General features: G+C 43.0%; 2 protein-coding genes across 2 annotated transcripts in view; one reads left to right on the forward strand and one right to left on the reverse strand.

Moving 5' to 3' along the window:
• The window catches only part of PYGL (glycogen phosphorylase L), a 54,347-nt gene extending 36,127 nt beyond the window's left edge, over positions 1 to 18,220 (forward strand). Inside the window, exons 20-21 of the mRNA XM_082649004.1 lie at positions 2,802 to 2,974; positions 16,848 to 18,220. Coding sequence (XP_082505130.1) covers positions 2,802 to 2,974; positions 16,848 to 16,860 — 186 coding nt within the window. The 3' untranslated portion in view covers positions 16,861 to 18,220. The remainder of the gene's footprint in view (positions 1 to 2,801; positions 2,975 to 16,847) is intronic.
• Positions 3,657 to 26,525, reverse strand: ABHD12B (abhydrolase domain containing 12B; the record flags this gene model as incomplete). The annotated part of the gene is made up of 13 exons (XM_082647480.1): positions 3,657 to 3,684; positions 3,784 to 3,902; positions 4,268 to 4,346; positions 5,472 to 5,554; positions 11,015 to 11,094; positions 13,127 to 13,164; positions 13,583 to 13,712; positions 13,818 to 13,863; positions 16,707 to 16,737; positions 18,690 to 18,812; positions 20,637 to 20,739; positions 21,606 to 21,733; positions 26,464 to 26,525. 13 exons carry the CDS (start codon positions 26,523 to 26,525, stop codon positions 3,657 to 3,659), a joined length of 1,050 nt encoding a protein of 349 aa, XP_082503606.1.
• Positions 26,526 to 27,549: the final 1,024 nt, after the last annotated feature.

A 27,549-nucleotide genomic window follows, 5' to 3' on the forward strand; every position in this document is an offset into this window, starting at 1 on the left:
CAAATACCGTATGCTAACACATATATATGGAATTTAAGAAAAAAAAAATGTCATGAAGAACCTAGGGGTAAGACAGTAATAAAGACACAGACCTACCAGAGAATGGACTTGAGGATATGGGGAGGGGGAAGGGTAAGCTGTGACAAAGCGAGAGAGAGGCATGGACATATATACACTACCAAATGTAAGGTAGATAGTTAGTGGGAGGCAGCCGCATAGCACAGGGAGATCAGCTCGGTGCTTTGTGACCGCCTGGAGGGGTGGGATAGGGAGGGTGGGAGGGAGGGGAGACGCAAGAGGGAAGAGATATGGGAACATATGTATATGTATAACTGATTCACTTTGTTATAAAGCAGAAACTAACACACCATTGTAAAGCAATTATACTCCAATAAAGATGTAAAAAAAAAAAAAAAAGAAAAAGAAAAATCTGCTAAATTGATTCTAAGGCTGAACCTTCGTTTATCGGGAAAGGACTGACCCCCCTAGTATTTGAAAATTGTAAAGTAAGTTCCTCTCCTGGATTACCCATGGAGTGGTGCTATATGAATAGAATATAAATGTATAGAAAGAGGGGAGGTTTCACATTGGAATTTAAAAAAAAGAAAAAGAAAAAGGAATGAAACAAAGAAAGAGAGAGAGAGAGGGAGGGAGGAAAAAGGAAAGAAAGAAAGAAAAGAAAAGGAAAGGAAGGAAAGGGAGAGAGAGAGAAAAAGGAAAGAAAGGGGCTAGAGCCACGTGAGTAACCCTTCATGTGCAAAGTCATACATCTTTACCAAAAAGCCCAGCCCTCTAGGTACATTTAGTAAATACATGGAAAGGCGATCATCTCTGATAGGAAAGACTTGTAGGGAACTGCAGAAACCACAGAAGAACAGATACAGGAGGAGGCTGGCCCTGTGCTAAGACTCCAGCTTGGGCTTCTTGAGGTAGCCGTCCTTGCCCACACAGTCTCCATTTTGGCTCTCCAACTAGAAAGCCATTATAGACCAGACCAGTGGGAACGCATAAACTCTCCACCTCCTGCCCTCTGGACACATCAGTCGCTATTTCCGACAGAAACATACTGCGCTAACATGTCTTTCTATTCCTTTCCCAAAGCCAGGTGACAAGGTAGTTCCCATAGTCATCCCAGATATCCCTTTGGGGTTTTAAAACAGGATCACTCAAGGCCTGTGCTGCTTTACAGCATATCCAGCCCCCCAAAAGTGTATATAAACCAGAGTTTTATATACTTCCCAAGGAGAGGCAGTGCTAGGTTTAAGCAGAGTGGCTCACTTCCTGCTCCCTGAACACTGGAGAGAGCAGCCACATACAGCCTCCAAGAACTCAAAGACAGAGGAAAGAAAATGGCCCCCTCTAGCTCCTTCCTCTTGATCTCAACCCTTGCTTGTTATGTAGAAAAGCTGTATAGGAAAAGAAACAGAAGTGAAACAGAGCAGGAGAGGAAAATATGAGTGAGGGCATGCACAAATGTGAATGTTGGTTTTGCACAATGGTCCCTTCTGTTAAAATGATGGCCCTGATCCAAAGGGTGCCCACCTAGAAGGCCAGCATTCTGTTCCATCTTCCTTGTTCATTAGTGCAAACTGCAGCTTTTACTCTTAACAATAATTGTATTGTTGAAGCGTAGAAAACATGGCCCACATGGTTGGAAAGTCTAGTCATTATCCCTTTAAATAAAGAACATGAAGAGAGGAAGCTTTTATTCTCTTCTTATTTTAGTAAGTTTCCAAAGTCTGAATAAACTAATTTCAGACTGTGTTTTAGTTTTTCTTTTAAATGTTTATAATTCATTGCTGTTGTTTTCAAATAATATTCTGGTCATTTCCATAGAACTCCTTCTTAGAGTTCTTTACAAAATCACGAGGCTCTAAGTAGATGCTCAGCTGCATAGCACAGGGAGATCAGCTCGGTGCTTTGCGACCCACCTAGAGGGGTGGGATAAGGAGGGTGGGAGGGAGACCCACCAAAAGGGAGGGGATATAGGGATATACATATGCATACAGCTGATTCACTTTGTTATACAGCAGAAACTAACACAGCACTGTAAAGCAATTATACTCCGATAAAGATGTTAATAAAAAATAAATAGCTTCTTATACTTTTTACATAAAATGATGAGAGATATATATTTTATTTAGATATATAGATGTATATTTTTTATTTAGGATAAAACCTTAATTGGTCCTGTTTTCAAACCCCAGTGGAGTATTTGGGATTCAGTGTAAACCTATTGGAGTATCTACCTTCTGAAAAAAACAGGAAAAGAGAAGTCGGTGAATAAAGTCTCCCATGGGACTGTTTGCCCGCATGGTAGCTAATGTTCTACAGTAGTGTTTTTCGAGCTCTGGCTGTGAGCCACGGGATAAATTTCTTACGTGGCATCTAGCAGACAATGAACGTTAGTCTCTTCCTTTCCCCCGTAGTTTAAAGGGAGGTGAGGTATCTTCGTTCAAAATGAAGCATGGGAAATAAGGCTTACATGCCAAAACATTGTAACTATGGCAGAAATTACCAATTAGCGTTTCTGTAAGAGTGAAAAATACTTTCTTTTTCATTTTAGAGAAATATAATCTAAAACAGGAGAAAAGCACAGTCTGCCCTGTCCAGCTCCCAACTGTGGAACAAATGTATTTATGATTCATTACAATTTACTCCTGTCACTTTCCCCATAAATTGTACTTGGATGTGCTTGGCCTGATGTTTGGCATACAGCTTGTTGGGCACTCAGGCCCTGAGCCTTAGATGCACGTCAATTTAATTTAATTCAATTAAACAAGTATAATTCTTGTTTACAGAATCCAAAGGCCTGGAACATCATGGTACTCAGAAACATAGCCGCCTCAGGGAAATTCTCCAGTGACCGAACAATTAAGGAGTATGCCCGGGACATCTGGAACATGGAGCCTTCTGACCTAAAGATTTCCCTGTCCAGTGAACCCAGCAGTGGGGTGGACAAAGCCAATGGAAAGTAAGTTGTAAAATGTCCTGAGAAAAAATAGCTTCTTACTGGACTTCAACATTTTCACAACATTCTTTGATTTTGTTTTGTTTTATTAAATAATAATCTAGTTAAGTATCTCTGGGAATTGGGAGGGAAAGTGTATGACTATATTAGGGCTAAAAATACAGTGTTAATTTCCAAAGGCTACATGAGTGCCGAATCTTACTATTTTATAGCAGATTGAATAGCATGCTAGGACTTTCCCCAATGCTATTCAGAAAGCTAGAAAACAGCTTGGAACTTTTTAATGCCATTTAAGTTAACTAAACTGAAATACAAATTATTTAACTACATTGGAGCATCTTTCTTGCTACTGCTTGCTGTCTAGGTGCAGATCAAAAACCACCTTATCCACAGATATCCCCAGAACGTTTGGTAACTGTACATTTTTAGATGGGATCAAATTTTTACCAAATTCTGATTCTCCACAGTGAAGTTTTGGCATGTTCCACAAAGTAGACTATGACAAGCTAAACAAGAACATTCCATAATGCCCAGCGTCCGTGCTTTCCCTTACTAAAATGGCAAGTGACTTCTAGAAATGTCAGTAACTTCAGCTCACCTAAGCAGCCCAGTACAGTTTTACATAAGAAATATACACCACAAGTGGTGTTTGGACCAAGTCTTCACTCTCCGCTGTACTCAGACCTCACGCCCACTGCTGGCTCAGGAAACCTCTGCAGGAAAAGGACTTAGATGAGCTCACATGTGTTCCCCACCTCATGGTCTAAGTAAACCAGAGCAGCCCTCATTGCATTTAGCAAAGCAAGTCTTACCTCACGGTTTTTAACAGTGTGGTGCCTTTACACAGGAAGGTGTGTTGGAGGCCAGGAGGAAAGATCACCACCTTCACCCTCTCTTTGTTCCTATATGCATTGTGTGCAATTTCATAGAGCTGCAAGGGGCAGAAAGACAAGGACTCAAAGGCTGATCATTGAAGCAGTTGTTTTCCTAGTCTAATTTTCCTAAAAGGGTATGGAAACAGCCAACTTAAGGAGTTAGTCCCATTAAGTCAGAGATACGGGCACCCTGCATATCCCTGAGTGGTTGCCTCTACAACCAAGGAACTGAAAGCTGCATAGCTCATGGAACAGTGGCAACAGTGTATTGTATACACCAGGCGGCACAGCAATTCAGGGGTGCAGAGAACCCCTTATAATGTCAGAGACCCTTCTTTAGGCCCTAATCAAAGTTTGGCTGGCTGAGAAAATGGTGAAATTAGTATAGTATGTTTCTGTCAGCCGCTGAACTTAGTTGACCTTTTTTTCCAAATTCCAAAGGCACCGTTTTGTCATCCTCACCATGTATGATAAGAAGGGGAGACGACAGGAATTTAACACTAGGAACAAGTGGAAGAAAAGCTTTCAGTTCAAGAAATATACATTGAGATTTCTCCTCTTCTAAGTTAAGGCTTTAGCAAAACATGAGGTTTGCCCAAAATAAAGGAATGCTCTTTCCATCCCTCCCAGGAAATACAACTTCATATATAATAAGCTTCATATAGTGACTTTTTTTTTCCTCCAGGCAAGATTCTTCTGTTTACTCATACAATTTACTTAGCTTATTTGATTTAATTTATTCCTATGTGATTTTTGAAAATAAGGAACAAAAACATTGAATTTGTACAGAATTAGCAGAACCTCACCTTTTCCTTATTCTGCCTTATTTCATAATATCTGGAATGTTTTAATTAAACGAAAACAAAGTAAGTCAAACCAAAAAATAACAAGAACTACCACAGGACCAAGGAGAACTCTTTGTAGCAATTTGTTTACATTTCCCCATAAATGTACAGGATGGACATGAGATCAATAGGTTTGATTAGCCTCCTGGTCAACTTCCCATCTAGTAATTCGAAAAGGCTATGACATGAAGGATGACTAATAGTACTTCCCTGTCCCCTTCCAAATTCTGATACCATCCACCCCTGCCACAGTGACTCGCTGTTACTCCTGAGGATGTTAGATCCCTCAGGTGTGCTGAAATAGAAAAAATACTGATAACGACTGCCTGTTTGTAGGCACTCGAGACTCTCCAACTGTGAGAGGCTGACTTGCCAGATTCTAGTCACTGGACTTGCTGTTGGGTTATTCGGCTGGATGGTGTATGGATTTTGGTTACATGGGGAATAAGACCTAGAACTCAGAGATTCCTCCAAGGAATGCTAGGTTAGACCATACAGGACCTTTAAAGGGTCCTGAAACACCCTAAACGTACAACTCCCTTTATAACTTCAGAGGAAGTACTGAATCGGTAAAGTCATTAAATTAGACATAAGGATAATACCAAATACTAAAAATCTGTAGATACTGTAGATACCTTACCCCAAATCCTACTGCCCATCTAAGAATTCTCATCTACTCATTCAGACTGGTCATCTCCCCATTCAATAAGTCACATGATAATTACCCACCAGAATCCTATAGATATAGTAATAATGGATATCTTTACGTCATTAAGTTACTTTTCATCACTGGGGAAGACTAGTTCGTCTTTCCTCAGGGCATCCATAACCGTGCTTAAAAATCCTGGAAGTTTCCAGTAAATCTATTTTTTAAAAAGGAAAAAAAACTTGAAACATGGCCTATAGCTATGTCATTTGTTATAGTTTCCCACTATGAACTGTAGTAATATAGAGAGTAGTGAGTTTCTAAATATAATAAACTTTTTTTTGGAAATATAACTTTTATGTTTTAAAAGTAATTCATGTTATTGTAGGAAATTTGGAAAATAGAAGAAAGAAGAAACAAATCACACATAATCCCACCATCCATAGATAATCACATTAGACATTTTGTGGTTTTTACTTATCTTTTTTTAAAGTACAAATAGCCCCACTAACTTATTTCTTCATACTCATAAAGGAGCAGTGATACGCATAATCTAAAAATTGCTTCTACAATGAACTGCAGAATAATTAAGTGGTTTAGTTGGGGAAAAGAATATTCTGATTAGTTAGAAATTCTGATAAAGTATACAATACAGAGATAATTGGTTTTAAAGGATTTGAACATTATAAACTCTGTTGAATATGATTGAATATTGCAATGTTTTAAAAAGGCATTTTAGGGCTTCCCTGGTGGCGCAGTGGTTGGGAGTCCACCTGCCAATGCAGGGGACGCGGGTTCGTGCCCCGGTCCGGGAGGATCCCACATGCCGCGGAGCGGCTGGGCCCGTGAGCCATGGCCACCGAGCCTGTGCGTCCGCAACGGGAGAGGCCACAGCAGTGAGAGGCCCGCGTACCGCAAAAAAAAAGGCATTTTAGGTTTTAATAATGACCATAGGACTCCAAATATAACAATTATCATTCTAAACATACTGAATTTCCTCATTAATGGAAAATTCCAGTAAAAAGAATGCTAGCTAAATCAGCTCTTGCCATATTTTGATTAAGTCGAAAGGTAAATTAGCTTATATGCCCTAAAAACATCCATTTCAACTGAAAATGAGGAAAGGACATAAACCCTGAGCCAATACTGCACCTTCCTCAAACTTTTAACCCTGCCTCTAAACTACTCCCAAGTCCATTCAGTTCTCTCCATTTGCACTAATCACCCAGCCTAACCCAGCCCTCATCTCTTGCTTGGATTACACCAACGGTCCCAGGTGGCTTCCTGTTCCACCCTCGCCCTGCTGTAACCCAGTTCCCACAGGGAAACCAGAGTGATCATTTTAACGTGCAACTCTCATCACATCCCTCTTTTGCTTCACATCCTTCAAAGGCATGTGGATTAAACCCAAGCATCACCTTGGCCTTGGAGGCCTTACAGAATCTGGCCACAGCCTCTGTCGCCTATCACTAAGCCCACTCCTCTCCACCCCCAGGCCCTGCTGTCTTCTGCTCCTGGAACACGTCAGCCTTGATCCCACTGCAGGGCCCTTGCCTTTCTCTTCCCTCAGCCGAGACCTCCAGATTCTGCCATGACAACTGGCTCCTTGTCATGCAAGTCTCAGTTTAGATGATATTTCTTCAAAGAGGTCCTCCCCTAACTAGCCATCGAACCTTGTCCCCCCATCACCTCCCAGTCATTCCTTTCACATCATTTTATTACTTCTACAGCACTTCTCACTATTCAAAATCCTCTTATTGCATACTTGTCTTCTGTGTGCCTCTCCAGCAACTATACAGACTTCATAGGAGCTTAGACCACAACTTTCTTATTCCCTGTGGTATCCCCAGAACCTAGAAAAGTTCCTGGTACCTAATAGACACCTGATAAATATTTGCTAAAGAAGGAATGTATCGACTGTGCAAATATCCCTGATGTACACTTTAAGCTATTATCTGTCATTTTCATCTCAGTGTGACTGAATTTCATTCAGAGTTTATTCCTTGGAACAGATCTGCAAAGAGAAAAGACCAACAAAGTATATTATGTGTATTCCTCTGCGGTGCTGAGCAGGGAGGGGGGTGCAATGTAGTAAGTGGGACGTTGCCAAGGGAAGGGAGTGGGTACAGAATAGGTAGGCTAATGCAAACGTCTGCTTCGCAGTTTAAAAAGAAAAGAATTATGTTCAGGTTCAGTGTAGAAGCAAGTTTTAGATTTCTGCTTGTCACTGCTCCTTTATGAGTATGGAGAAATAAGAGTTAGTGGTCATTGCCCCAGCGCTATAATATGTCATTTGCTGTAGTCTCCCACTATGAACTGTAGTAATAGAGAGAATAGTAACTTTCTAAATATAAGGACCTTTAAAAAAATTTTTTTTTCCTGATTATAAAAAGGAAATTCATGCCTGGTAGGGAATTTGGTAGGGAAATGGGTACAGAATATGCAGGTCGAGGTCAGTAACGGCAAACTTCTTCTGCTTCACAGTTTTGACATGGGCCTGCTGCTTGCAGAAACCTGCGTAGTTTCCCAGGGTCTGTCTGGCCTGCATTTTTTGCGTGGTCTCACAGCAAATGACTCGCGTTCGGGGACAGTCTGGAAATCCCAATACTGCTTCTCTTTCCCTTCCTTCCTTTGCCCTCCTCTTACCGTGCTAAGGGCAAGATTTCTTGGTTTTCTCTTTCCTTTGTCTTCTGGTTCTGCTACCCCTGGAATCAGGACTCCTCTGAGGAGAATTCAGTAAGAGAAGCCCTTCAGCAATTCATCTCAAATTCCGAAGGCATAAGGAGAAAGCGGGCCCCAGTCAGTCTACTCCCCTTATCCCTCACTCCTCTCCAGCCAGAGGTGCCCCTCGAGACTCACAGGTCAGACCACCCCTCCAGCCCAGACCACAGCGAGGGGCTCCTAATTGGTTTCCCTGGCTTCAAATTCCGCCAGATAAATATTCTTAAAATACCAGTTACCTGAAATCTGCTGTTACAAAGCTTTGGGAGTGGAACACTATCTATTTAAACAGACAAAAATCTCCTATCTTGGCTGTAAGCCCATCTGCATCCGGCCACAGTCTTTCATCCCAAAAGCTGCGCACCTCCATCTGACTGCCTGGAGTTAGGAAATGCAGGATCGAGTCCCGTTTCCTCTCTATAGGGTATGGGGCAATTGGGCGAGCCTTTAAGCCTCCATTTCGCTCAGTGGAGGCAATGGTGCCAAACTCAGAGGTGCTGTGAGGATTTAAAAGAATGACGAGTGTGAAAGATCTTATATAGAGGTCCTCCGTGACTCTCAGGTATTTCATAACATAATCACCCCATTCTGGCCCCGTGCCTTGGCTCACATTCTCCCCTTCTGTCTGTGTTTTCTAACTGCGCTCCCTCGCCTTCAAGACATGAGCTTAGATCCTGTCTCCCTGTAAGTCATCATTGGTCACACCTGCACACAAGACCCTTCTCTTCCCTGAATTCTCCCTACCCTGATATTATTGTTCTGGGTCCTCCCCTAACACCTAACTTAGTCTACTGTATTATAGAAAGAGTGGAAAAAAGGAACAAGCCTTTGTTGAATGCCCATATTTTTGCATGATTATTTTACTTAATTCAACCTTCACAACAACCCTATGCAGTACCAACCTCATTATAGAAATAGGAAAAATACAACAAAGGGAGATAATTTACCAAAGTCATAATTGGTTAGTGGCAGAGGCCAGATTTGAACCCAAATCCAAATCTGTCTAGCTTCATAGCCCATGGTCTTTTTCCACTATGCTGAGTAATGAAATCGACTCCCAGGTGATACTCAGAAATCCACATCATTACTTTATACCCCCCGTTAATTTCCTATCTCCCCAACTAGACAAGAAACGTCTTGAGGGTAAGGACCTATGCCTTTCACTACATCCGTGTCTCATCCCACCTACACTTTTTTATTCAACAGTACTGTTCAGAGTTATGGCACTCCACTGATAATAAAAATAGCTAACGGCCATTGAGTGCTTACTCTGTATCAGGCACTATCGTACATGCTTTTCATATGTGAATCTATGACAACAATCTTGATAGACTCTGATTACACCCATTTATAGATGAAGCATTAAAAACAGTTAGTCCAAGATTACACAGCTGTTAAGTGACACCCCTGGGGAAAAAAACCCAGAAAGACTGACACCAGAGCCATTGTTCTTAAAGAAAATATTTTTAAAACGTTTCTGTGAAGGTATCAGAGACCTACCAAAGTAATGAGGTCTTGAGTGGCCTGGATCCCAGAGAGAAGGGAAGCCTAGTGAGGTGAGCCTGACACTCAACACACTTTCCTCCTTGAGACAACTGACAAGTCAGAGGAAAGCCAGAAAGTAGAGGCAAAAGAACACAGAACAGATGACACAAATAGAGAACAGAGAGAGTAGATTTAAGCCTAAATAATATCATAATTACATTAAATGTACACAGACTAAATACTACGATTAACAGACAACGTTTGTCATACTGAAAAAGAAATCAAAACTGTACTATATGTTGCTTACAAAAGATATATATTAAATATAAGATTTCAGAAAAGTTGGAAGTCAAGAAAGAGAAAATGATATATCATGCAAACACTACTCAAAACAAAGGTATATTAATATTGGACAAAGTTGACTTTATGTTAAGAAGCATTGGGACTTCCCTGGTGCGCAGTGGTTAAGAATCTGCCTGCCAATACAGGGGACATGGGTTTGATCCCTGGTCCAGGAAGATCCCACATGCCGTGGAGCAACTAAGCCCATGCGCCACAACTACTGAGCCTGTGCTCTAGAGCCCGTGAGCCACAACTACTGAGCCCACATGCCACAACTACTGAAGCCCATGCGCCTAGAGCCCATGCTTCACAACAAGAGAAGCCACTGCAATGAGAAGCCCGTGCACCGCAACGAAGAGTAGCCCCTGCCTGGCGCAACCAGAGAAAGCCTGCACGCAGCAATGGAGACCTAACACAGCCAAAAAATTTTTAATTAATTAATTAATTTTTTAAAAAAGTACCCTTAAGATGCCTTCCAAGATTAATCGACAGTTTATAAACTTGGGCCATATGTCCCCTCTAAGAATCTTACCCACCCCCCTCTCATTTGCTAACATTTCTATGGAGGTATGACTATAAGCAATTGAGCATCAGACATGGAATGAAATTATAAAATTAGGATCATATATACAACAGATTAAAAAAAAACACATCTTGTCAGTCAATTCTTTATCTTCTTGGAAAGATCATCCTCTCTACCTGGGATGCTGTGTAAAACCATTCAGCAACTTCCTTGAATTCTCTAGAGACTTCCTTCTCATAAAATAATGAAAGATGTGGTTGACATTCATAGGGCTGAAAATGATGTATGAGAGGTTTGTTTTCACTTTAAAAGGAATAATAAACGAACAAACCTAAGTCAAGTCTATCTATGAAAAAAATTATAAAAGATACGAGGTATAGTTAGTTAATGGGGAAAAAAAGCTTTGGCTCAATCTATTAGAAGGAAATAAAAGGACTACAAAATCCAAAAGCCATTGTGCCCCCCTTTAATAGCAACTGGCTAATAACCTATCACAAGTTAGAATAACTTAGAAATATATAAAACTAGTTACGAAAAGGAAAATTGTTAATAAACGTGTGTGGAAACAACCTACACTTTGACATCTTGTAAAGATCTATCACTCACCTTTAACAAGGGATAATTGATACTTGCAACCCATATGTTGGTAAATGGAGCCTCCAAGATAATAGCATCAACTGGAAATCCTTGAAAAGAAGAAAAAAGAAATAACTCCCCTATTATATTTCAATACTGTCTTTCCTAAATAAGGGATCTTCAAGGTCTTGTACATGAACTACCTGCATCAAAATCAGTTGTGAATCTTATTAATAATGCAAATTCATGAACCCACACCAGAGTCCAGTCAGAAGTCAGTATCTAGGGGGTGGGGAGTGTGAGAATGTGCATTTTTAACTAGCACCCTTGCTAAAGAGATTTCATTCCTAGGTACATGATAATTGAAAACCACTACCTTCTTCTAAAACACAAGCAGATATTCATGACTTGGATAATTTAAGAAAGCAAAGTACTACAGGAAGGGAGAGTGTTCAGCAGAGGCTGACGAGGTTGTTTTGGCCAACACTCCCTCTGAAAACAAAAGAGCTAAACATTGGAGTTACTGTATATGTACTTTAAAATAACTTCCTGAAAATAACAAATGGTAAAATAGTGAAATATTTATTAAAACTTATTGTTAAAGAAAATTTCGTATGATATATTGAACAGGGTATAATGTGTAAAATATATGTAAATATATTTAAATTAGAGCACAAAGAGAAAAATGTCTGGAAAACTCAGAAAAGAACACTGGAAACATATAAGACATGGGAACAGATATATATATATATATATATATATATATATATATATATATATATAAAAATAATTATAGTCCCAGATAAAGAGAAGACAAAGAATGGAGCAGGCATAATACTTGAAGATATAATGACCAACAATTTTCCAAAATGGATGAATATCAGGCCACAGTTAAGCAGGATAAGTACCAAGAACACCTAGGAGAATCAGAGTAAAAATGCTGAAAAACAAAGAAAAAAAGAAATCTCAAAAATAACCAAAAGAAAACATTATCTTTAAAGGAGCAACAGTAAGACTGGCAGCTGACTTTCTAATGAAACTGTAAAAGCAAGAACAAAGTGGATGACATCTTAGAAAGGTTGAAATAAATGACTGCCACTCTAGAACTCTATGCCCAGGAAAAATGGCGTTCAAAAATGAAGATGACATAAAGACATTTTCAGACCAAAACATTTTCAGACCAACAGACAGGTGGAAGAAAAATCCCAGATGGAAGCACAGCGATGCTGGAAATAATAAACAGCAAAGAAAAGGGTAAATCTAAATACTGACTTTATAGTATGAGAATAATCATTTTTATGGAGTATGTAATATAGAGAAAATTAAAATACATGGTAGCAAGAGTTCATAAGTTGGAGACTTAATGTAATTAAATTTTCTAAGGTAATTGCATTATCCAGGAAGTGAAGTATTCATTTATGTGGGAATTTAATTCAGGTAATTCATTGTCAACACTGAAGGAGCCATGAGAGTTTAGAGGACCAATGAAATGACATTTGTTTTATTTCCATAAGTAATTAAGATTGTGTATAGCAGGTGACACACTTTAAAATGTTTACTGTAACTCACCCTCACCTGTATTGCCAAGTAAAGTTTAAGATATACTGCAAGTGATTACAAGCTTTTAACACGTATCAAGATCACCTGTTCTTAGTCACAGAGATTCCAGTTTATGAAGACAGCTAGGATCCACCTAGCTGTCACCTGTGTTTCTAACAAACACCCCCTGCAGATTCTGACAAAGGCAGTTCTCAGAACACTTTGAGAAACACTGATATAAATATTATGTAAGGAGGGCAGCAGAAAGCAAGTCCTGCCTATTACTTCATAACGTATTATTTTCCTCCCCTGTAATCCAGATTACTCCATAACAACACTTATTATCACTTCACAGTGAGGGCTCTTTTAAGGTAATTTTAACTCTTTCCTTAGTATTTACTTTTAATTTCATAACTCTGAAAAGCAGGTATTGTGTATATTAAATAGAAAAAAGAGAGTTTATTAGACTGTCAGGAACTGTCTAAAGTTGGGGTGCTCCAGGTGTCTCTGTGTTCAGATTGTACACAATAGTCTCTTCACTGTTTTTGTTTTCCCACATCAAGCCAAGAAATTATACGACGTAAAATAAGCATTTTATCTTACCTTTCTCTTCTAGAACTTTTGCAGCATTTGTTGCAACTCTGTAAAGCAATGAAAATTAGTACATATGCGAAGCAGTGACTTAACAGTCAAGTAAACAGTACAAAATGCAACATCCAGTATGAGCATCTGATGAAAGCTCTTGACCCTCGAATGTGCACAGACACAAAATTTTTCACAGGATTTCAAGAGGTTCCACTGGCCCTAAACAAGAATGCTTTCATTTAAAACGCTCAAGGAGAGTTCTGGAATGGGCTTCAGTGTCATAGACAGCCGGAGAGCTAGACCCTCCCTTGTATTACAGACAGGCATGCTGAGGTGTAAGGTCACTAGCCCCATGTGGAACCTGAGAGAAACCATCTCCTAGCTCAAGGGTCCTCCTGCTGCCCACTGCTGCCTATAATATGACACTAACGCCCCAAGGACCCACCTCAGCATCCATCTTCAGACCCCACTCACCCTGTTCCCAGAGAGTGGCCCCAGAGACACACAGGGGTGGTACCATTTCTCGCCTCGGTCCATTCATAGACACAGACAGCATCCGCAGTCAGCCCATCCTCCGTGGGTTTACCCGTCGAGTCCCGGAACCCTGGCAGCAAGGAAAGGCAAACACAATATCACTGCCTCCAAAATGAGGGCTATCAAAAGGCCCCTTCTTACTGAAAAATCTTTGTACACTTTTCCTAACACATACCTCCGTAGTCAACAGACAAGACATGAAAAGCACTGTCACTCAGCACCTAGATGACAAAGGAGCTGTTATCACTTTAATTGGGAGATGTAAACAAAAGTGGTCTCACCTCCTCAACACTTCCATAATCCTGGTTACGATGGCTTAATAGGTAGGGAAAAATGCATTTCTGAAATCTGGTGTTTGACTTCAAACTTGAGAAGATCAGGCTCAACGGGAAAGAAGGAAAGCAGCATGGCAGAATAGGACCACACAGCCTGGGTCACACCCTGGCTCTGTCACTTAGCAGCTGTCTGACCTTGGGAAAGCCACTTAACATCTAACTGTGTAAATATAGTCTGAGAAGTGAAAAATAAAACCTTCAGGATCGTTGGAAGATTGCATGAGATGATGTAGTACCTTGGTACATAGTAAATGCCAGAACTCCACACAGAGTTGTAGTAGAAGCAAGCAAATAACGGGAAGATATTTATATTAAGTATGAACAGATAAAGAGTTAATATTGATCAAAAATAAAGAGATCACTTGGTTACATGAAACCACTGCCAGCCCCAAATAGATAAATGAGAAAAGAATATAAAGACATAATTTTAAATGAAAAAAAATACAGTGATAGACGAAGAGAACGGAGATAAAAGGGGACAAAAGTTTACTGTGCAGGCACTTTTAAATCTTTACTTAATTCTCACAACAGTCCTACAAGGTATGTGTTCTCCACATTTTACAGAGAAAGAAACCGAGCCTTGGAGAGCTTAAGTAACTTGTTCACAGACACCCAAATGGCCAGCAGCAGAGCCAAGATTCACACCTGGGCCTGCCTGTGTCCAAACATTGTGCTTCCCCTACTACTGCATAGATGTGAGAGACTGAACTTTAAATACAAGCTGAACTAATAATGAGGAAGTAAATGAAACTTTTAAACTTTTAAACATGTCATATTATAGGCAGCAGTGGGCAGCAGGAGGACCCTTGAGCTAGGAGATGGTTTCTCTCAGGTTCCACTTTTAAACATGTATTTAAACTACATTCCCTCCAAACAAGTTATCCAAGACACAGGGCAGTTCAGCATCCAGGGAAACGGGAACATCCATGTGTTTTTTGTGGTGCCATAAATTGAAGAGCCACTTGACAATGCAACTCAAGCAACAGCTCCTACTCCTAAGACAATGCAACTCCTAAGACAATGCTACTCAAGCAACAGATCCTACTCCTAAGACAATGCAACTCAAGCAACAGATCCTACTCCTAAGAATTAATCTCCAGGAAAAAAAATTCCAAAAGAAGAATAAACTAACTGCTTAAAGTTTTCCATAGCAATACTATTTTAAAAGAATTTAGGAGGAAAAAAAAAACTTGTATTAAATAGCAGTGAAATATTTAAGTAAATAAACAATTGTCTATAAATATAATGGAGAATGATCACCCTTTAAATTGGTAACTATGATGACTATGGAAAAACACTGAAGAATATTTTTTAAATGGTATTAAGTAAAAGAGCACAACGTAAAGTTATACAGAGATACAATCAGTAACATGAAAAACTTTATAGAGATAAAAACTAGGTGGGAATGCAAATAAATGAAAATAGTTTTGCTGGGTGATTGAAGTGATGAATGAATGAGAAAGGGGGAGAGAGGGAGGGAGGAAGGACAATTTAATAACAAAGTTTTAATTTTTAAAAGAAATCGCCTATCCAAAGGAGAAAATGAAGAGCTAGGGAAGTTTGGTCAGGCTGGGAAATGATGACTGTGGTGTGTGGAATCCAGAACCTGCCTGGAGGAGGAAGTCTTATCATACCATCCCCACACATCCCACACACCACAAGGCTGATCTGGCTACTTTTCACACCTACAACTCTTCTTCCTGTGCACATCGAAGACATACAATTCACCTTGGCCAACAGTAGGAGGGGAAAAAAGTACACGTTCCCACAGACCTCAGCACCACACCATCCCACTTAGGGAAGTACAAAGAGTGGAGTTCAAGGTGGAAAGTAAACCTAAAAATTAATAGACATCGTCACCCCAGGCAAAACTGCATCCAGCCCACCACTCCTTGGAGTGATGAGAGAGGGGAGTAGACAGGAGAGGATGGCCATGTCTGAACAGGGGAGGGAGGATGAAGAAGGTGCTGGGGTGCTGGGCCTGGCAGGATTCCGGGCCCCACTAATGCTGTGAAATCAGGAGAGGGCTCTGGAGTGGGAGCTGGCTTGTGGGGGGAGAGACCAGGTCTTGGGATCGATAACTAGACAAGCAGCTGAATCACCTAAGGGAGAGATTACTGACTACCTGAGGGGAGTGTGGGAGGCATAAACAGGAGCCCTCCAGCCAGCCGTCAGTCAGATAAGGCAAGGTGGAGAGCCTGCCATCTTCCTCATGCTGGGAGATGCAGGGGCTGCCCCCCAAAACTGGAGTCTGTAGCAGGCTGGTGAGGACACCAAGGTGTGGCCACCTTCCCTCGGCCCAGCCTCTTATGGGGCTGAAGAAGGGCCTGAATGACTTAAGAGAAGACACTCTACATCTTTATCCCATACCACCAAAAAGGTTGTTTCTGGTAGAAGGAGTGGTTTTTGCACTTAATATATTTTCTCAACCCATCCCCTAGCCCTTAGAAAAAGCAAATAAATTCAACTCCATCTGGTGATGAAAGGAACAAATTCATTAAAGTGTTTGGGACTCAGAGATGTTCACGTCTGTTTTGATCCCCCAAGGTCAAAGGTGGAAGAGAAGTCTACTCATGGGACTTTAGGCCCAGACACCACAAACCCACCCTCACCTCCAGGAGCTCTCAGGAGATAACCATGCTGAGGGCGCAGGAAGATCTTAGGGCTGTAGCCCAGAAGAGAATAAATGGAGACATAAAATCGGTGCCTTGAGGCCCCTTCAGACATACCTTTACTAGCTCAAGTCTATGAGGAGCTGCCCTGTAGAGGAGGTTTAAAAAAAAAGAGCAAGAATTAGGAATTACAATGACAAATTCAACAAAAATCACTACCGTGCTGCTGGCATCTGATCTCACGCCTTTCTTTTTCAGGTTAGACAAATAACCAGGAGAGAGGGCAATGCTGCTTGGTGTCATAGCCCACGCGCCTGTGTCAGGGTGAATGACCCACAGCTCCCCTCTGCTGCCGCCTTCCCCCAAGTGAGCACCGGCTCCCCGGACCGCTAGCGCTTCTCAACGTAAGCATTTGATTGAACTGCTGACAATCCCATCTCCTTTCACTGCTGCACAGCAAAACCTATTGCTAAGAATACTTCTAGAAGCTAAAGGAAAATAAGTTCCAGAAAGTGGCTTTTCAGAAAAAGGGATGATATAATCAAGTTCACTAAAGGAAGATCTGCCTGCATCCTGTCCACTCTGCCATGAGGTGCAAGATGAAGTGAAGGAGAGAGACTCACAGCCCTGGAGGTACAAGAAATACTTTTTTCCAAAAGAACCACAGCCTACTCTGTATTAACCACATAAAAGGGAGATAAAGATGATTCAAAAGGCAGAGGATTCTTTAAAAAACCATTTGAATTTGTTTTAGAGCCAAGTTTCTTAAACCTTAGTGGGTCATGGAGCCCTTTGAACATGTAATTAAAGCTATGGACCCGCTGCCCCGAAAAATGTATCCACTCTTCAAATTTTGTGTACAATTTTGGGTTGGGAGTTCATGGACCCTCTGGGGCGTCTATGGATCCCAAGTATAGAACCACTGCTTTCATCAAGGTTCCCTGTGATCTGTCATTTGGCCTCCTTCCAGCTCAGTACTGCTGAGAGCAAGCTGAGACTTCCGGGCAGGAGACAGAGGAAGGTGCAGCTGACCCCAAGTCAGGAAATCTGGGATAACTGAGGGCAAGAGCGGATTCACTCAGAGGGCAGACGTGACTGTGTGATTCACATGACCCTTTAAATAAAAACGCATTGTAACACCGTGCCCAAGTTTACACAATCAGAACAATGTTAAGCAATGTTGAAAAATGTTGATTTCACAGGAAATCTCTGTAAATGTGACTCTGAAACATACACCTCAAGAAAGCCCCTTGAGCAAAGGCAAGTCTTGAGAAGGCCATCTTCTGACACAAAAAGACAGTGAGTAAAAGAGACAGGGGCAGGGGAGCCGAGGGGCAGATTCCAGACCTTGTCACTGAGTTTGAAGTGTCCTCCCAGAGACAGAGCGAGGTCTGCGGGTCTCTGAGGCACACCGCCCCTCCCCCATGCTGAGACCCGCAGTCACAGCCAATACTCATCACCCACCATAATGACACAGGCCCACAGAGGGACTGCCAGTGCACCAAAGGACAGCCAGCCTCCTGGGAGGTGCTCTTGGTTACCAAGCAAGGTTGGGACCACAGAGAGCAGGCCGAGGCATCAGTATTCCAGACTAGAATTAGTCAGGTGGCCCCCAGTAGCCGTGATCAGAATTCCAGGTGGTCTCTCCTAGGGAATCCATACTTTTGATTAATAGGATTCATGCCAAATAAATGAATCTCCATGTGGTTCTGTGAGAAGACCACTGATGTGGAAACTGCTCTTCCTCTTCTCCATACCTCATGCCTACTCCCTACCCAGTCGTCCATGGATTTGATCCATCATTTCCGACACTCTTGGGGAGTGAAGGAACCATTGCCTTCTTTGAAATCAGTATCCAAATTTTGGAAGTTAGTTTCCCTTTCAGTTAAGGATCCACATTATTCTACATATAGAATATATAGATTTTTTTAAAAGAGAAGCCTATTGCCAGAACACCCTCAAATTTCAACAAAGGGAAAAAAATATGTGAAGGGATGCTTACAGACCTAAAAACTGAGGTCTGCCTTACATTCCCCCACAGGGCTGAAATACTCTTTCACTCTGTAAAAAAAAAAAAACATCCAAGCAAAGGCAACTGACTTGTGTTCTGCACTGCCATGAAGATAAACAATAATTGGGTTGCCGTCATGGAGGGCTGCTTCGTAGCAGCTACGGCCCTTCCCCTTAGCATCCTCCCCCCACCGGCAGCTAGAAACTGTGTGCCTGAAAAGCAAGGAAAGGTTTCAGCCAACATGGACAGAGAGAAGACTTCTCTATTCTTGCCAAAGTCTGAAACCTCCTTATGTCAATCAGATACATATTTATATGTTTATATACTATTAGAATATATAATGGATTATTATACGTAAATAGTCAATATATTTACATACAGATATGTATCTGCTTAATACATATGCACATGGTAAAAATTAAAATATAATGCCACAAACGTCTTATAATGAAAACCACAACTGCCTTACCCCCCTCCTCCCATGCCGAGATAACCCCTTTTAACCATTTACTGTTTTAGTTCTTCTGACTCCTATACCAATCATGCTTCCAAGACTGCAGTTCTTAGGTGTTAGGTGTGGTTTGTTGAAATGCAATCCACTGGGTGGAAACAAGTAAAAGATAATAGATGTCTGCCACCTGCTATTGGTTTGGCTGAAGAAACAAATTGGAAACAAAGGGAAACCAGTTTAGGTAGGAGAAAAGAACTTGAACATGAAATTAAGCTATTCTACTCAAGAAACCCAGTGACCTCGTGATTTTAAACACCTGAGTGAGCTCCAGTTCCTCCACCTTGTTAAACCAATGAATGAACCCTGCTAACACGAACACTGCCATTGACATGTCACCAGGAGACCTGGAGAACTGGCCATGTGATGATAAATCTTCAGTCCCTCAATCTTTTTTTTTTTTTGTCACACCGCGTGCAGCATGTGGGATCTTAGTTCCCCAACCAGGGATCAAACCCATGCCCCCTGCAGTGGAAGTGCAGAGTCCTAACCACCAGACCACGAGGGAAGTCCCAGTCTCTCAATCATTTAGAGGCAAAAAGTCTGACATCAAACCCCAAGGCCTCTGTACTGCGAAGACGGGCATTGCTGCCAGCTAGATAAGCTAGTCATGAGGACAGCTGACTCACCAAACAAGGACTGATGGGGCAAGAGTAAAGAAGAAAGATGTTTTCAATTCCAACACTATTAGTGGGACTGTACCCTGCAAATTAGGAAGAAGTTATGTGAACCCATCCATATTGGCCCCTAAACATTCTGTGATCACATGTTTAAACTCAGGGAGATGAAATATAAAACAGGGCACGGGAAAACTGGCAACCACGAACAAGTAGGTGAACCAAACAGAAGGAAATATTGAGATCAGCAGAGCAAAACAGACAGTAGGATGCTCACGGCCTTGATGGACAAGTATTTATGGAGTGCCCTCTGCCAAGCACTGTGCTGAGCAATGGAAACCCACCAACAAAGTCCCCCACCTATGAAGTTATTGTCTCATAAGGAAGACAAACATTCATCAGATAATCACACAAGCACTTATTCAATTACAGTGGGGATAAACGCAGTAAAGGACAAGCACATGTTGCACTAACATATGCCGAACATGGGGGTGGTGAGGAAAGGCTTTCCTGAAAATTACCGTTTAAAATGAGACCCAAGAGATGGGTAAGCAGTTAGGCAAAAGGAGGGAACAGAGGGAGCAGAGAGAGAGAAAGACATGTTGCAGACAGAGCATGGCTTCTATACATGGAGGCCAGTGGGTCTGGAGCAGGGTGGGAAGGGGGTGAGGCATAAGGCAGGGAAGAAGACAGACCCAAGGCACCTGAAAGACTCCACACTCCAACGTAAGATTCCTGAAAAGAAAATGCAAGCAAGTCAAGCTTCAATATAAAGGGAAGCTGTGTGGAACAGCTTCCTCCGAGGAACACCGACCTCTCCCCAGGCAAGTAACACAGCACTGCTCACCTCTGCCCTTGTGACATGAAAGCCGCACCCACCAAGCACCCCAGGGTCCAATCAGTGCACTCACCATGTTCCCAGAATCACCCTAGGTTCACCTTTGATGTAGAAGCTCACTGTGTGAGGAATCTTTAACTCCGGTTTCTTTAAATCCACAAGAAATGGTGCTTTGACTGGAAAGGAGAATTCATTGTCAACTCCCAGAATCGAATTCCACGTCTCTTAATCACAATCAAAAAAAGTAATTAGCCTCATGATTGACATGTTTCTAAGCTGCAAGCTACTACACTCATTCCAAGCAAAGTATTTTTACTTTATAAACTAGGACTACCCCGCAAAAGAGTTTGCCCCCCCAAAAAAAACTAAAGCTAGACTTAAAAATACCACCAGTGTTATATATAGCCTCTAATGGAGTTTATTCAGTCTTCATCCCCGTTTCAAGCGAAAAGCAAAGGAGACCATTCACCTAAAAAGTAAGAGGGTCTAGAAGAAGGTAATGAGTATTTTGCTACTTAAGTCATGAGTTACTTTTTGCACTAAGTAAAACCTAGTCATTAGCCATAAGCCACTAAATGTCCAAGATAAACATACACCTGGAGACATGCAGGTGAGAGCATCACCTGTGCTCTAGAAGAACTGTGTGTCGCACTGACTAACGCAGCACTTGGTAGAAAAAACACGGGAAAATAGATTTCTCACATCAACCTCTCTCTCTCTCAAGGGATACAGGCAAGAAGAGGAAGAGAAAAGGCACAGAATACAGGAAGCAGTAAGGTATACAGATTAATAGCCAATTTGAAGACTGAGCTCCTGAATTGAAACCCTACCCACAAGGCCATATTTTTCTATCTATCCCAGCAGTTTGCAAGGATTCATCCTAGACCCCAAAGCCAATATTAAATAGGTTTCAGACCATTTAAGTCTAGCCACAATTTTATAACTGACATATCTTTTTCATTATGCCATAACTGTAAGGGCAGTAAGTTCTCTATTTGGGAAAAAAAATATAAAGGCAAATTCACAAAAGGTACATACTCACAAAAGTTGAAAAAAATCACCATGTGCATCAGAGGAGGGAAAATATGTTCGTTTAATGATTTAGTTGTAAAGCTGTCACACAGAGTGGCAATTTTTCTTCTGAGGGTTGAACAGGAGTATGGGAAAGATCTGTAAGATATTGTGAAACAAACAAGGTATTCAAAATCAGTCCAAGTGTTGTCTCGGTTTGTTTCTCCTTTTAACCTCCAAATCGAATTTCACAGACCGACACTGGGAATTACAGGCAGGTTGGCATTTAAGCAAAAATCCTTTACAGAACTGTATGTAATTAGGGCAGATCTAGATCCGGCACGAAGGGAGAACCAGGAGAGGAAAGCAATAAGTCAGGGCCCCTACCAGCTGCTCAGAAAGCCCAGGTGTGACAGGAGGGGAGGGGACACGGATGTACTCGCGTCAGACTTGTTTCCTCAGTGTACCCCACAGAAGGCCAAGGCTGGACCCCGAAGTCACCAGGAAACAGGATTCAGACTGTTTTAACAGTTGCCACAGTTTTCAGTCACATCACAGTTCAGTGCTGTATGTGCTAGCTACTATTAGTATTAGTCTAAAGCAGTGAATGAATAATCGTCAGATTCCCACCGCCCCTTCTGGCTGGGTCTTGGGAAGCAATGAGACGAAACCCTCACATCTGAGGTGACATCCCTGGTGGGCGGGGCCGTGAGGAGCAGCGTGGGGTGCAGGGGGGACCTGGAGGCTGGACGCAGCAGGGCCTGGTCAGGGAATGGGACACGGGGGGCCACGCACATCTTGTTCATTCTACTGCCCCCTGTGACACGAACCATCCAAACTGGGTACCACCAGCAGACAAGTTATGGTTTGTCCATGAGGGCTCACTCAGGCTACCTCTGTCTCTAGCCACATCTCCCGTGAGGACTGAGTGTCTCCTACCTTTGAGAAACGAGGGACACAGGAGGTCAGTGTCACCACCTGCTGCTCCCAGTTTTTGTCCACATCGTCCATGCCAAGAGTCCCTTTCCCTACTGTGAACGGTCAGTGTGATCAAATCGTGAGGCTGTAGGGGATGGAAAGCATTTCTGATGCACTGTCTCCCCTGCCCTGATTCCTCTGCTAGACCAGAGGCATCTTAGAAGACAACTGTTATTACCTCTGCTTTGCAGATGAGGAGGATGAAAAGTTAAGGACCCTTCCCAAGGTCACACAGCCAATGAATGGCAGAGCCACGTGAACCCAGGTCTGTACAAACCCAGAGTTCCATGGTGATCTCCAGTGAGCTGTCACAGTCCTGGTGAGTTCTACTTGTCATCCTTGAAGCAAAAATGAGCCCCAGGAACAAGGCTGGGCTCTGGTGAAATTCAGCTCTTAGAGAGAGTTGTTTCAGGATCCTTTTCTCCCCTTCTGCACCCTTGCTCCTCTCAGGGTCCCTCCTTCCTCCCACTTTCTTCCTTCCTGCTCCCGTATCCTCAGAAGATAGCCAAAGGCATCAAAGAAAGACCTCTAAAAAAATTCTCCCTCAAGTGTTAATAACTTAAAAATCAGGGCACTTACACATGTTTGGAAAAGGCGTGGAGGCAGAAGATAATGAATCTCTGATGAATTTCCAGCAATTCTGCTGGGAGTGGAAAAGATAAGCAGGCTAAGGGTGATGGACAGCTCTTCAAATACATCAGCCATGGGCAACTGCCTACACATAAAATCAGCAAGAAAGAAACGAAAATGATTGTTTCATACTTTAAAATAGCCTCCATGAAGGTGGTCGGAAGCAGAGGATATGGCTGTTCTGATTTTAGAGATAAGAAATCAAAACCCAGAGGAGCCACTTTGAGCCACAGATCACGCCCAGACAGATGAGCGGAACTGAATTCTTATGCTCCCTTCCAGTTGGCTGGCTCTGGCTTTCTTTCTCCTGACTCTCTGAACTCCCACTACCCTGCCTGTTAGACTCCCGCTAAGTTACCTTTTGCAGGTAGCAGGGTGCTTGGGAAGCTGGGGCAAGAGAGGGAAATATGTTTCTGTTTTTAAAGAATAATTCATACAGGACACTTCTCTCAAATAGCTCAAGGCACTTCTGTGAGAATTGCTGCGGGAAGAGAACAGAGTGACCACATCCCTCACAGCATCAATAATGCACAACGGCTCCTTTTAACTAGGGGGCTGTCAGTTTGACTTCCCCTAGATCAATAGGGGATCAAAAGTCACCAGTGGCTAATAGACCTTATTTGAGCAGAGGATGCAGTTTCAGCCCGATCCTCGCTCGCGGCCAGCACATCAAACAGCCACCTTGATGCTTTGGTGTTCTTCGCCTGCCCTTTGATTAGCTGTGGCTGTAACTGCACCGCATCCCACAGGGGCTATAGAACCTAACTGGATGATTCTTACTGGCAAAACCTGGTGGAACCAGCTGCTACAGGGCGAATCATTTCTCCTTCATGCTCAGAGGTACCAGCTTTGGGAAGCCCAACTCTGACCACATTTGGCAAGACAACGATTCCAAATATTAAGACATGCCACACATCCACCCTGTGCCCATTCATCCCGCCAACATGTATTGATCACCAACTCACCAAGCACCAAGTTACATCTGTGTTCTCCTCCCTTCTTTCCTCCCAACCAAATCCTCCCTTTCCTTCACATCCACTCAAGTGTCCCTGTTTTTTTTTTCAAAGCTTCTCTAGACAGATCTTCTCATGGTGACTTTTCCTCTTTTCACCCCTCCCACTAATTATAATCGGGGCCTCAGTTTGACCCTTAATTGTTTTCTGATTGTTTTCCCACTATGAGTCCTGTCTCCCTAGTGACAAGAACCACGTGACAGATAATACTGCTTTTACATTCCACTCAGCCTAGCACAGGGCCGAGCTCCATAAATATTCATTGAATGAAAGGTTGAGAACAGAAAGAAGAGTGTATTTCTTTCATAAAGGAGAAGGAAGCAAGGCTTATTGGTAGCTTTGGGGGACAGGGGAAGGGATTCCTTCTCTGTTTTGAATTATTGATACAACTGAAAATTAATACCCCAAGAGCAGGGGTTTTGCCTGTTTTATTTATGGCTGTGTGCCCAGGGCCTAGATGAGTGCCTGATAGGGAATGGGATGTCCAATACTCTGGTGACGATGGATACGTTTATCAGCCTTCTCCTGGGGATTTTCTAAGCACTATCTAGAAAAGTAAAAACTTGGGATGAAATAGGGAGAAATGAAGAGGAAAACAGCCCTTCGGCTTCCCGCAACTTCTTTCCTGAACATGGTTTCCATTTTTCTGATTTGAAGAAAATCAGTTGCAAGTGGAGATTTACTTTCCTGGGCCCATCCATCTTCAGAAGCAACTACATCTGATGAGACTTTTGTAAAATAAATAAATAGATCCCCAAGGCATTAAAAAATAATCACTGAAAACAACATGGTTAAATGTTCTCCCTGAGTTTCACAACATATCACAATAGATCCACAGCTACAAGCTGTTCCAGGTGCACAGCAGGCCCTCCATGAATGTTTGCTAAACTAACCAGCTCCAAGGAACAAAAAGGACTCGGGATGCTGGATATCAGTCTGTGCCTCAGCACGGCCTAAATTAGATCAGTAATTTTCTGCTCAGATGAAGAAATGCCCAAGTATTTTATTCTTTCATGAAGCATCTCGAGAATTATTTTTAGTAACTACGAAGGCAAGTAACTAAGGGGCCCCAAATCCCCATCTCCACTCCACTATCAACAAAGTGGGCTGTTCTCTGAAAGCGTGAACTGCAGCTTTGATTCTCTACCAAATAAATGTTAAATAATCAGCCACCCACTAAAAGGTGGTAAATGCTAGCTTTCCCAGAACAACCGTATCTGGGAGGTAAGGCCCATGATGGTGAAAAGTGCAGCCAGTCAGGACATTCTGACTGGTGTTCAGATCCAACACAGAAAGGGGGCTCCGGCCTGCACCGCTGGGCCAGGAGAGGGCCGCTCTCTGCCTCCTGCCTTTGGCCACAGCAGGAAGAGAGGAAAGGAGATTGGTGTTTGTCTTCACCACTCAGATATTCCAAAGTGAAGTCTCCTGTGCCTGGATATGATTTTTGGATATCTTGTAATCAGCAAAAATTTAACAGAGCAAAACAAAGGAATAGAAAGAAGAAAGGTAAACAAAACTGCCAATACCTTCCCACACCAACAAGACAAAACAAGACACGCAGTCTTTTGGGTCCAAGGTCTCCAACCAATACCTGGCTTCAACACAAACAAGACTGTCAGTGCATTGCTGGTCGATTGAGGTAGTCTAAGATGACTGCTCAAGCCAAGGATTCATGGAAGGAAGACAATGAAAAACCTGTGCTGACCTACACATTTCACGTTTGAAGGGTATAAGAACTAGGCACCGGCAGTGATGCCAAGTTATGGTTTCAATGTACCATGCATCTCTAGCATTGTGGAGAGGCGTTCTTCACACGCCAGACGCTTCACACTCAGGGAGGTGGCCTTCCGATCCTTCTCCATCTACACAGATAGGCCCTTGACCTAACAGAATGCCTTCCAAGACCACAACACCGATTATTATTGCCACTATTATTATTTTTTAAAATCCGTCCTGCTGTTAGTAAAATGTCAAGGCAGATAAGAGATTGGCACAGGAACCTGAACCAGCTTTCTGGAATCTCTAGTTCAGAAGCCCCAAAGGGATATACGTTCCTGAAAAATCAAACGTGCGAGTCTCGCCGGCGCGGGTAGGGGTTGGGGCTGAGGATACAGCCGTCCAAGAGCTCTGGGGGCCTCCGAAGCCCCGGGAGTCAGCGCTCGGCCACCAGCCCTGCGTCACCGCCCGGCGGTACCCACCCTGCCGCATTCCGGGCGGTCGGAGCCGGCGGGGCGCTGCCGGGGCGCACAGGGCGCGGCGTGCACTCACCTCAGGTTCCACGTGACCATGTGCCACCACGCGGGCACGCAGCCCTGCTTGTCTGTCTCCATCCCGCGTCGCGTCTGGATCCGCCGCCGCCGCCGCCGCGGGAGCTGCCGCCGGTAGCCCAGAGCCGCGCCCCGGTCGCTCTCCTCCCCCGCGGGTGTGGCGACCCGGGGGCCCTGCGGCGGGTGGAGCGGGGCGTCTGACCCAGCGCGCGGCTGGGCGCGGCCCGGGGGCGGGCTGCCCTAGCGCCCCCGACGCCACACGCACTGATGATGTGTGATGGAAATAAGTGCCCTACTCTTCTAGCTGGCTACGCGCAAACTTATTTTCTGTTTTAGTCTATACATCTCTGTGTGTGTGTGTGTGTGTGTATATATGTGTGTGTGTGTGTGTGTGTGTGTGTGTGTGTGCGCGCGTGCGCGCCCTGCGTGGAGTAAAATACATTTCTTACTATGATAGTAATAAAACAAAAGTCTGAGAGTCGCAGCTTTAGAAGATCCTCCTGAAGGACATATGCTTTCCTCCACTTTAACCCTTCTTTTTTCTTTCTCCCTTTTGTTTTTCCCTTTTTCCCTGAACCTTCCCTTCCCAACCCCCATCTTCTTCCTCTCTCTCCCTCTCTCCTCTCTCTCTTTCCCTCCCTCTCTCTTTCTCTCTCTCTGTCTCTCTCACACACACACAAACCTGTCATCATTACTGTAGTAAGAATTTCTTTAGCTCCCTTTCATTGATTACTACTTTATCAGTCCACAGGGTTATGAACTACACAATTACTCCATGTGTCCAAATGCACCACCTTTTTGGTGTTTTGTTTACCTAGCAGCAGGTAGCAGAAACCTCCACCTCCACCCCCCCTTGTATCAGGAGTTCAGGCTTCGGAAGGTTTGGCAGCGATGCGCTTACATCGTGCACTGTCTTCTGGAGCAGAAACCGTCCTTCACCGGAGCTGTTCCAGGGAAGCCACGGGGCAAAGTGTGAGGGCAAAGGGGGACAAAGGGAATGAGGTTCCATTTGGAACCAATTTGATGCCAGCACCAAGACTGCATCTGGGAGGCAAGGTACAACCTCCCCAGAGGGAAAAAGGGGTCT

The sequence above is a fragment of the Grampus griseus genome (genome assembly GCF_964374135.1).
Source record: "Grampus griseus genome assembly, chromosome: 2".
NCBI lineage: Eukaryota > Metazoa > Chordata > Mammalia > Artiodactyla > Delphinidae > Grampus > Grampus griseus.